Genomic DNA, 12,609 nt, shown 5'->3' on the forward strand with positions numbered 1-12,609 from the left:
TTTCCCCTGCCCCCTGAAAAATAAGTCTGTTATGACAGGAAAGTGTGAGCAACACAAGACACACTGTTTGAGCACTAGAAATACAGTTCGCTCAGCTACAAATTGATCTTAGAATTGTATCACTAAAATAGCTTCAGAAATCTTCTGCTACTGAACATACTTCTACTCCAGGTGAAAGAAAAGGAAACAGGTAGAATGTGCTTACCTGTAAAAGGTGAGAGAGGGTTTTACAGAGAGCAGTACAAATGGCACGACTGTGTAACTTATTGCTGCTTGAGTTGCCATCCATGTTACAATATCATAACATAGTTTAACAGCAGGAGACTGAACAAAATAGTGTCTGATATTGTTTCTTATCTGAAAAAGCAGGTAATACTAAGTTAGCTGAGGAATAAACCTTGAGAGCTAAGTTTGTTGCATTGACAAAGTCATACATAGGATGAATTTACATGTTACAGTTTGGTAAAATGTCTTTGAACTAATAAAAATGCCCATTAACTTCAACAAGAATTGGTTCAAATTCCCTGCAATTCATTCAGCATGGGAATTTAAGCATTTTTCAATTTAAACAGAATTTAAATAAATTAATCCTACCCTAAATACAATGCAAATTTGTACTGCTTGTATGAATGAAGCAGAAATTGTATTCTATCAAGCCATACTGTAAATATAGAGGATTGGAGTAAGTGAAGGCCAGAATCTTTCTGACAAAAGCTTCTATATGGTAAGCCATTTTTATACACTTGTTAATAAAAGATATTTTAAGGCAAGTAGGGTTTATATCAGAATATACAAAATATCAGTTCTAATTACATATTTCAGGAGTCTTAACTTCTATCAAGTGGGATTATAATAAAATTACTCAGATTTCTAAGCTGAATCTTGTCTTTTTCTAAAATTCTGCTCAAAAGATTGAATACCAGAAGTATTTAAAAAACTCCAATCTAAATACCACACAGGGTTGGGTCCAGTTTTATTTAAGTCTATAATTAGAAAGACATAAGTAAATCTTTGCCTCTCCTCCCCTCTGTCTTTGGGGCTGACAAACCAAAATGGGCTCAATTCAGCCTTAGACCCCAGCTTGATATCACAGTTGCCACCTCCCAGTCACCTGCACTGAAGCAGTGCCCCCTGAAAAGCTGTACACTGTTCAGCCTCCTTAACCCTCAGCTTCTTTAGAACTCCTTGTTCTAAAGAATGTATCCAAAGCTAGCTCCTGCTGATTTAATTCTTTGCATTAAAAACCCTTTTTGACCCTTCTAGTTCTTCTTCTTCTAATTTCTCTGTAGATACCACATTCCCACCTAGTCTTTTCTTAGTTAAGCTAAGTCAAACAAGTAATTCTAGCTACATACCCTTCATTCTGCCATCTCCCTCTAGTTATTCCTATGGTCACATGCAAGGACTTGTTCCTGAGTTCTGTAGAACCCAGATAAAGCTTCACAAAATTTCTTGTAATCTTCTATTTTAGGACTTGGAGAACAACTTTTAACACAAATCTATGGCTGCCACTAGTAAATACTCAGTTATGAAATCTGTAATAATTAAAGGCAGTAAAATAAGTTGGATAAATGCTTAGGCATAAGAGAACAAAGTGTGGATCAGCATTGCCAAACTTTGCAGTTAAAGGCTAGTAGAGTTAAGTAACAAATATGCTCTAACATATCTTAGTTAATATTAAGTACCTATTGATACAGAAACTGAAAATACTTTTTTACTAGCTGAAAATACCTTTTTACTTTTTTTCCTATGATCGATACATACAATTGATACATTAATACAATATAGTCTACTAGAGAAGCCCAGGATGAAGGGCAGTGAGCACTCCAATTTAATGGACTCATCTCACTAAGTAAACAACTTTTATCTGTGAACTGTCCCAGAACCTTGGCTTTTGCTCCAGTCCCTGGCTGACAAATGTCAAAAGTTCCCTGTGATAGATCTGGAAGAAGAAGAAAGCGGTATCTATTGTAAAGAAAGGAGTTGGTTCTGTCAAACAAGGACTACACCCATTTCTTGTGAAGAAAGAAGCATTTGTTTTATTGATGTAGTAGCAATCTAAATCTGATGTACACCTTCCCCTAGCTATTACAGCAACCACAGAGCAGTCTGCTTCATTTCTCACTCCCCTGGTTCTTTCAACAAAAAAGTGCTCTGTTATGCTGCTCTGATCTGATGTGTAATTTGCTCCTCTTTTCCACTGAGTGACTGATAAACCTGTCTCTGTTCTTACACAGCTTTCTCAGGCAGAGCAGTGAGAGATTTCTTGGCAGATTTGCTGTCTCCATATGGTTCTGAATAGCAACTGCAAAAGCTTGTTAATGTGACTGCACTATTGGCTGGCCAACTTGAAATAGTAACCGCACTAGAGATTTTTATGTGCTGCTTGAGGGGGAACATTCTTTAGTTATCATCCTTACAATAGCGCTGGAGAGAAATTAGGGATGAGGCAAACTCTAGAAATATATAGCAATGACAACCAAATTTTAAGCTACTCATTGTCACTGATTTTTTCAAAATTATTTTAGATAACATCAACCTGTTCAGCATGCAATAGTAATACACTAACAGTTAATACAGAGGAAGAGCTTCCACAAAAGATACAAAGGTGCTACAAAGATGTTATAGGCTGTGCATAGTCTTGTTTGTTTCTACCAATCAAGCCCTCCTTTTCATTAATCATTCCCATTGTTCTCATAACTAAAAAAAGTAAACACCACTATCAGACAGATTGTGTATCAACAGTAAAGAGCATCTTTGGAGCAATGAACATGATCAATTTGCTTTTACAAAACTTATTATTTATGAAGATACTTAGTTTGTACTTACAGCTCGTGCTGCTAGTGTCATTAGTACTCCTGTTAAAAATGTTAAATAATATCCTGGATAAACCCCATGCCAGATGGCAGAAAGAATGAAGGTTTGGATCGTTGGGCTGAAGGTGGCTCGCTCATAGCACACTCTAGCAAGTCAAAAACAATTCAAGATAAGTAACACGAAATAAATCACCCTGTCTTCCCAGCTATCATTTATACTTTTACCAGTTTAATCTCCAACAAAGAAGTTTCAATGCAATTGCAGTTTTCTATTATTTAATAATGTTGTCCCTATATTATGGCTTACAAAAATTACTTAAAGCAATTCACAGCTCCTGATTCCAGCCCTCAGTGCTAAACTTGTGCTCAGTGCCATCACACATTGTCCTTATTCCTAATGAAGTGATACACAAGCATCCAAAGATGAGTTTTGGCATTAATAAGGGATCTTGAGCCATCAAAGAATGTGTTTGAAAAGCTGCACTGGAAGGCACAAACCACCACCAGATTCTTGGGATGAGCCAGGTATGTTTTCCATAAAATAAGAGCAGCTTATAGGAAAAGGGGAAAACTAACAGCTACCTTCAATTTTGAATAATAAAGAAACTACAGTTGAGAATGTGTCTGTGTGACACAACTAGGTGAGCATGACAATTAAACTGTAATAAATACTCCAGTGCTGAGAGAGTATTAAATAAGGAGAATGCCGAACTCTGTGTTATTTTAAAACTGAGACTCTGAATTACTAGGTGAGGTCCTATAATAAGGAATTCTAGAAGGAAGAAGGGAAAAAGGAATCCAAGAAAGGTGGTTTCTAGAAGACAACATTGTATGACACAATGACAAACCATCATGATGTGGAAGAATGATAGGAAACATGGTAAAGTCCTGATATGGCTTCATCAAGAGTTCTGTAATGCCTTGAATGATCTGAAAACCAAAAAGCAATAGGAAACATGGAAACAGATACAAACTAACAAAGCAAAAATAAACACCACAAGCATGCATGAGCACAAATCTATAGCTAACATACAAAAAGGAGTTTTAGCTAAAAAAGCTATAGACACAAATATGTTAAAAGATTTTATAACCACACAGCAAGTAAGAGAGAAAGATAAGAGAATGCACATATGTTATTCAAAGATGACAAGATAATGATACTGAGAGCCACAACATCCACTACCAATCTATCTACTTTACTGCAACTTCCACTTAAAGATTACTGAAACCTATTGATGTAGTCTATGTTGAAGAACAGAAGGTAAAAAGGATCTGAATAGGGGAAGATTAAAAGTGTAATTTTCTAACTTAGTTTATTTCAGTCAAATAGATGTGGTAAGTTTTATCTTATGAGGTCTTCAGTGGGATATGTGCACAACCCTCTCCTCTTGCTAAAGGGCTTCATTCACAGTGGCAATTAAGATGAGAACATGGGGCTAGCCTAATACTTAAAACTGTCTGGGGCATTTGCCCAAAACAGACCACCTTAAAGAGAAAAGCAACACTGGCCAGGCTGAATAGTAAACAGAGACATTTTTGACAAAGAATCTCTCAGCCTCAGGAGTAGTAAAGCATTAGGAAAATGTGCACTGAGTCAGGGAGACATCTTGGAACAAAATACTTTTCATCAAAACCTCATTTGATACTGCCAGAAGTCAACCCACCAACACAATGACCTCTGTCTTGGCCAAGACAGAGCATCCCTGGTAGACACAGAGTAGCTGCATCCAGATAGAGGCCTGTCAGTGCAGTGCACCATGCCAGGGAGCAGTGTCTCATCCCTGTCAGCTGCAGGCACATGGATTTGTGCCAGGCTTTTCTAGGGGGCATGTGAAATCACCAGATTCACAGCAAGCTGGAGCACCCACATCTCCCACAGGCAGAGCATGCAAGCACGGTTTTGTATCCCACACATCCTTAGGAGAGGAGGTGCAGTTTGCATGTAATTGTGTACGTACAGGTATGCTTTTTAATCTGCTTGAAATTAGTTGCAGAAGAGTGTTTAAAAATGTGTATTACACCAAAGCACTAAGCACACGTGAAATGTTATGTGTTCTAATACTGCTATTAGTTCTAAGTGCATATGTCTGGTGGCTAATTACATCTCATTAATAAAGTGATACATGTCTTCAATCTTTATTGGGTTTAAAGTACTGAAATTATCCCTGGAAAGCATTCAGGAGTGAACAGAACTCACTAAATTAACTAACCAAATTTCAGCTGTATCAATGCAAGTGAGGTAAAACAGTATAAAAAATTCCTCAGATTTCAATTTCAAAGAGTAAAAAGTAAACTTAAATGCTTCCATGGATTTGGCAATAATAAATCTTGTTCAAATACTTCATTTGACAATCTTAGAAGCAAATGAAGGAAATACAGTCATCACAACAGGTTGAGAAAATCTATTCAAATATAGGTGGTTCAGGTTATCCATAATGCTCTAGAAGTGGGAAGATGCACCAACTGTTCAGCAAGGTACTGTCTTCAGTCTGGTTCTATGATTTCTTTACTAACTGAGGCGGGTAAACTGAGAAGTATTTCTTCCACCTTGTCTTCCCTTCCTTTTTTGAGGTGGAAGGTGGGATGGATGAGATTGGCATTGTTTTCCTAGTAGAGAGCATTAGAATCCAAAATGATCTTGGCAGACTTGAAGGATGTTCTGAAATCAACAAGATTAAGTCCAAAGCATAGAACATCTAATAAGAAAAGTGGAAGACACAACCCAGTACCATTCCTATAACATTACTCAAAAAGTGTAGCTGAGCATAAATATGGATGAGCAGTATGAAACACTGAGTATCAGCTAAGCATGAACCAACAGTAGATTGCTGCTGCAAAAAAAGACCGATAACACCCTTTCTAATACATCATAGTATTACCCAAAGAAAATAATTATAAATAATCCACTCAAATTAATCAACTCTGCCTCTAAAATGCCAGGGAGAAAAACTTGAAGGTCTTAGCAGAAGTACTGCATCTACTCTAAGAAGACAGAAGGTTTGGAAAGATGTCAGAATTGAGCAACAAGAATCACAGAGGATTTGCAAACGTAACCAAAGACAAATGGGATGAGATGGTTTCTTTGGAAAAGAGAAGGAACAGGCTGAGGGGAACATAACAGCTTTCTCAACCAGGAAACACTATCATGATATATATTGTTATATATGTAACTATGCTATATATGCTACTATGTAAATAACTATTTTAACCTGCAGGCTTGTAACAATAATGCCGTTAAATTGCTGTATACTATGAACTACATTAGATATTTACTAAACTTCTTCGTGATCTGTAGTTCTATTAACTGTGTTTTTTACAAATTTGTTTTTACACACAATCAGGCTTTCTTTAACTGATGGTTCCTTTTCTACGATTATCAGAAAATAACAGAACAAATGTTAATGTCTGGTATTTTATGTGAGATTAATAGCTAAAGTTTTAGGTACTTCTATAAATGGTAAAAAAAAGTGAGTTATTAAAAGTGGATGTTTAAAGTAATCCAAGAGTTTGTCCTCTATGCAAATTGTTGGAGCATTGCACTAACCAAATGATTAGTAACAAAGTCTACATTCTCTACCACTTTTTATGGACCTATTCTACTTGCAACAAAACTTTCACAGAACATCCACCTTTCCACACTCTTTCACTTTGACAGAATCAATTAAGACCATCCCCAAGGATTCTTTTATTATTGTTTTAAAAAACACATTTTGAAATGCTTTAATTTTTCTTCACATCGTCTTTTATTATCACCCTGAGCAATTGACCTGCATTTTTTTTCTTTCAATTTTTAACAGAAATATTATGCTTCTTCACTAATAATTTTTGTTTAGAATAATTCTGTTTAGGAGATTTGAAAGTTTGTTGAAATATAACCTTTTCCTATTATGTTTTAATATTGTTAAACTTCTGTTCTCTAACTAAATCAAAACAACTAAATTACATATTTGGTTTTTGAAATGCTACATTTCAATACCTGCAAACATGCAATTTTTTGTTGACTATCCTAGCAATAGATTCCACTGACTATTGCGCCAACCAGAATAATCACATAAAATTCAATTCCTTTTTTAAATTGGGTGAGCAAAATATTTAGGGACGAAATTATGGAAGAAAGAGAACATACTATGGAGAAATTTGATGCAAGAGACATCCAGTTGCCAGCTATCCTAGAATAAGGGGTAAAGTCTTCTAAGTGACCCCAAGATAGGGGTCTCAGTTAAACTTGCACCATCAACAGTCTGACTGGAAGAAGGGAAACAACACCCATGAGCTACTCAAGAACACTTCTACTTTCTCCTTACCACAAAGAAGCAGAATGATGTCATTCACAGGGCACTGTACGTGTTCCCCAAGCAAGAAAAAAGAGTGCAGCTGAGAGAGAGTAATTTGGAATTTTTGCTGACAGCACATTGTAGGGTTTGATGTCTGTCATACACTCATAATGGAAAGAGCACAGCAAGTTCCCTCACAGAACATACAGAAGTTCCTGTATCACTCTGTGCCTAAAAATAATGCAGAGCTTTCACAGGCTGAGATGTACACTTTGCCTGATGATTTCAGCAACATGCACTGGCTGAATGCTAAGAGAGGGGAAAAAAGACACCTCCACAGATTAACAGTTTTAGGTTCCCTATGGCCTGTGAAGAAAAACAGATTCTATCATAACCTGGTAGTTTACACTATGAGAGAAGTCCTAAACTTAGAGGCTTTACTTCAAGTATTACAAGAAGAATCTCCCGCACAGTTGCTAAACAAGTGATGTTTCCTGGGAGTTAGCTTCAAATGTTATACCATCTTCAAAGAAATACGTATCTCAGAAACTTCAGGGGAAATAATTTCCATTAAGAAATAAATACCTTTTGAGCCAAAGAGCTGTTTGGATATTCCAGTTATCAAGAAACATCTTGAAACTTGTGGAAAACTGTAAAGTAAAACAAACTAATTATTTCCATAACTGCAGAGTGTCACAACATGCTTCAAAATTCTTGTGTGTAAATTCTAAATCCTCCCACCCAAATTTGTGATGAGTTGAATAATTTTTTTACTCAACTACTTATAACCACAGAATATTTTGGAAGTCAATTGACAAGTAGAACATGTTCAAAACAAGCTATTTTCTGCCCTTTTTTAAAGGTGTGAACACATCAGTTTTTACTTAGAACATATTCACTATCTAAAGGAAGAAATGTGTAGGAAAAGTTATTGAAATGAAAGAGTAACTACCTACATGGACATGAGGGTTTTTTTGAAAGAACCAAAAACAAACCTCTATTTGCTGGATTCTCAGATTTGATATTAGATCCCAACGTGTAACTCCATTTTTATCGTAGCCTCTAAAACCAAACCCAGCTGCATTATTAATTGCATCTGCTGCAATGAGACAAGAAGAAACAAATTAATTATAAACTGTCTATATTACAAATTGTGCATCATACAATATGTAGTTTGTTCAAAACATTTATCGCATTCTAAAGACTATGTTTATTTTTTGTTTTAAGTACCGAGGATCACTTGAACAAACAGAAAACAATCCAAGCAACACTAGCTTCCAAATCAAAAATTTGTACAAAAGCATAAGAATGAGAGGTAGCACTAGCTACTTCACAGTACAGATGTTCCCTGCCTCCCATACCACCTACTTAGATTTGCTCGAGCAGTCAGACAGAAAAACTAACTCTATGAGATGCATCAAGACTACAAAACAGTGGCTGGTTGCAATGATTTGAAACAGCAGCTCAATGTTCACATACATGTCTTTGGTCTTCATTATGCAGCAACAGTGATGCTTAAAGCATAAAGATTAAATGGTGTGATTCCCTCCATGCAGGTGCACATTCACAGCACCCCACAGAGAGCAGTGCAAACCGAACAGACAAAACCAGCGATTTTCTAAGGAATGCAGAGCTTGTCAAACTTCCACTAATGGCACAAGGTCATTGTTACAACACCTTTGAATGTGAAGTGTTTACAGTGCATGTCAAAGGTCAGATGTTCCAAGCAAACAATATTTTTCCCTAGGAGAAAAAGCTTCTACTGTCATCTGGACTATGCAGGAAAAAATAAGGGATCTCTACTGCCTGTCACTTTCATCACTTTCACCTGAGCTTTGTTAGCTCAGACACTAACATTTCCTCACCTGTGTATTTTCAAATTAGGATGGCCACACGCAAGGAAATGAGATGTGTTTGAATTTATAATATTTTTACTTCCTTGTGAAATTTTTTTTTAAAAACATCTTTGAAAGTAACAAAATTTGCTGCCTTACATCTGACATTGCTATGCCAACTTCAAATACTGGGCAATAGTTTTATGCTTAGTTAGAAACAGCTGGAAACACAAACTCCATAATCTTTTGCAAGCTAGAATGCAAAGACTGTAACTAGACTAAGTACTCATTTTATGAACTAGCATTTTATTATTCATTTTAAGTAACTAAGTTCATTAACACTTTTTTTTAAGAGTAAAGAATAGCAATGTACAACTCAAAGGTGTAACACCCAGTAAAGCTGTTAAAGCCCCTCACATTCTACTGCTACCATTGTAAGTTTAGAAGAGACAAAGTGGAAGGAATAAGGCTAACAAACTACAAGTACAGAGTTGGCATAGACCAGTTTCTTTGGTATTTACCAGAGGAATGCTAGCTCTACACTGCTAGCAAGTGCATAAAGAGGAATCCAACTGAAATATTAAAAGCAAAAAAAAGCCCAACTGAAATGATTCACTTTTCAGATGACTACTACTATTTATAGATGATGATATGGGTGTATAAGAGCATAATATTCAAAAGTATTTATTTCCACAACAAGCCCCAGAACTACTATATCCAGACAAGCTGAAAGTATTTAATTCATTGACCAGGAATGAAACCAGCAGCTGTAAATGAGTCATGCTGCTCTGCTACCCTAAAGCTTTCTTTATTGCATTGTTCCCACAGATTTTCTCTCAAAAGAACTATCAGACAAATATGTAAAACTGGAGAGGAGGAGGAAGCTGATGAAATCTGTTGTGTGAGCCACTTTCAAGATGTCAGCTTACTTAAATAAAGCATCTTCCTCTTGTACACACTGTTTTTTTACATGTAACATGGAGGGAAATGCAAAATATTCTTTAAATAGTATAATTCAAGTGTCTGAAATATTCAAGTGTCTTAAGTTACTAAAAGTATGTTATCCCACCAGTCATTCAAACTTTTAGTTAACAAAGGCTAAAACTCAAGTGTACCCCATCAAATTCTGAAAATGCAACCTACTATTAACAACAGTATCATGTACCTGAACTCCAAAGTATTAACTTTCCTTTGTGATTGAATAACATCAAGCAAATTACTGATAACTAACCACAGAAAGAGGTTAAAATTAGCTTTGAAGATATGCCAAAAATAAAGTTATCAAAATAAATTTTTAAAAATCATAAACAAAAAAAAAGGATTGTACATCAGACTAGATCTACTACTATTTTTTCTTTTTTTAAAGTTACTGTTCACTGGAACACTATCACTCTCCAAAAAGAAAGTGATCACTTCTCAAAAAAGAGACACTATTCAATGTCCTTAATACCTTGAAAGACTTAAATGCAATCAGGTTTTCCTAAGGCCTCAAGAGGGCACTGCCACTTTTTAATACACACTTAAGCGTGCACATCTCAGATGACTCTCAGTACTCTGTGATACTCATCAATGCTCTCTCTGTTATTATTATATTTTTAAATATATACTTACCTAAAGTCCATGCAAAATAATACTTGGGTCTGGCAGCCATAAGAGACACATACAGGTAGAAAAACCTTACAGGCCATGATGCTGTAGCTCTGAAGTTATCATCAATGTTGTATTCCACAGGCAAAGTTTTTGTAATAGTCATGTGGAAGAGCAAGGACAGTCCACAGATCAAGAGTTTCTGTGCCACGGCTATCTGAAAATTTAAGGGAGATTCTGTAAGTTTCATTTTTTTGTTTATCTTTTAGAAACAAAGGAAAAGTTTTAATCTTCCCTCCCTATACAGACATATACATATGGTAATTCTTCAGTAATACGTATACTAGCAACTTTAAAATAGTTTATAAAAAAATCTCTGTTTTACAGAGACTCAAGGAATATTGTTATATTGATCAAGTTGTGAGCATCGCTTCTCATGGCCAACACAATAAATCCAGTCTGACTACAGTGACTCTCTAAAAGCCCTTTTAATAACCAGAGCACCTTTTGCAAGTCAAGGGTTTTTTTCTTATTTTCTTGTCAAATTACTGAAGCAATTAAATTGTTAAGACATCATAACACAAAACATATAATCTAGGACAAAGTAAGATTATTACTGCAGAGATTCCAGAACAATGGCAAAACTTCAGTTTCCTTCCAGGACCCTTTGGCATAATGTGGGTGTTCAATTTCTGCCCAACTCAATACACCAGTCATCTCTGTTACATTATCAAAGCCTCTAAATTATAAACCAACTAAAACAGCGAAATGATTTATAAATTTGAGCCAAGCAGTTCTATATGGACCTGTTTTCTAATCACAGTAAGCAAACTACAATGGTACAAATAATATGCTCACAGATATGTACAAGTGTGTTTTTCAGATAGGACCTACTCAAATTTTCTCAAAACTCAGCTTTGCTGTAACCACCACAGTAAAGAGTATGTATCTTCAGTAGAACTTTTCTAAGGTTCTATTATAAACATACAGAGCAATATATGCCTAACACTGACTGCTCTAAGTCACTAGTCTGATCCACATTCCAAGGGCAAACACCATGTTTTGTGAAGACCCCAGTAACATACTAAAGCAAGCATCAACAAGAGAAGCTCGAGAGCTAATTCACTGAAATGCAATTTTCAAGCTTTTATTTTATGTAATCTCAATATTTAAGCATTACTGTTTTAATTTACATTACAATTATACAGATACTAAACTTGACAAGATAACAATCAATCTGCTTCACTGAAAGTACAGCTCAACATCTAGTTCCAAAATAAAGAGCAATTTTTTTCCATGATACAGAATGGGGCAGTAAATGTCCAACTGAAAGCACACACTTTGGCAAGACACACAGTATCAAAGATTGACCCAGCTGCACAGATGCAAGAAGTGGTACAACCTGATTAAAGAATGAGACTTGGAAAAGCTGTAAAACAGTGAGGGTATTTTTGATTATTGCATATATTTCACTTGGCTCATCTCAGAAGATACTTCAGAGAGGATCAGGATCAGGAATCAGCAATTTCAAAAAAAAACATCAGCCAGATAACTACCTATTAATGGTTAAAGCTGGTGTTTAATTATTTGTTTCTTCTTGCTTTCTAATGAACTTAATTTTAATACTTTATTCTATTACAAGAGTTCAATGTGAAGAGCATTAATTTTCTAAAAGCACTCCTTTGTTATTCCAGAACTATTAAAAATCTATCTCTTTGCTACAGCAGAGGGAAAGTTCAGTTGGCTTAATGCCTACAGGATCTTCAATAGAAATGTATGTTCATAAAATCAGTTACTACTAAAGCTAATGAATTTTTAATTCTGGTAAGCAGTATCTGACAAAAGCAAAAGTCTGATATTTGTAAGTATCAGAAAGCATCATCCCAAGTTCTGAAGATATTTTCAAGGATTTAACTTAAAGGCCTAAGCCATAATTACAAGTCATGTTCAATTCTGCAGGAGAAACAATAAGCTGGTAACAGTAACTTGCAAGTTAAAACCTAAGTATGAATATATGAAATAGATTCTTTCCATCTGAAGATGACCACAAAGTCTCAAAAAATGTTTTGGGCACTTTCAATGTTATCTCTGTTCAAA

The 12,609-nt window shown here is 35.5% G+C and overlaps 1 protein-coding gene across 1 annotated transcript in view; it reads right to left on the reverse strand.

The window, feature by feature from the left end:
* Positions 1-12,609, reverse strand: part of MBOAT2 (membrane bound O-acyltransferase domain containing 2) — an 89,250-nt gene that overhangs the window by 3,212 nt on the left and 73,429 nt on the right. Inside the window, exons 8-12 of the mRNA XM_059842847.1 lie at positions 10,537-10,729; positions 8,086-8,189; positions 7,676-7,740; positions 2,830-2,962; positions 206-357 (exon numbers count right to left, since the gene is read on the reverse strand). Coding sequence (XP_059698830.1) covers positions 206-357; positions 2,830-2,962; positions 7,676-7,740; positions 8,086-8,189; positions 10,537-10,729 — 647 coding nt within the window. The remainder of the gene's footprint in view (positions 1-205; positions 358-2,829; positions 2,963-7,675; positions 7,741-8,085; positions 8,190-10,536; positions 10,730-12,609) is intronic.

This window comes from Haemorhous mexicanus, chromosome 3 (genome assembly GCF_027477595.1).
Source record: "Haemorhous mexicanus isolate bHaeMex1 chromosome 3, bHaeMex1.pri, whole genome shotgun sequence".
NCBI lineage: Eukaryota > Metazoa > Chordata > Aves > Passeriformes > Fringillidae > Haemorhous > Haemorhous mexicanus.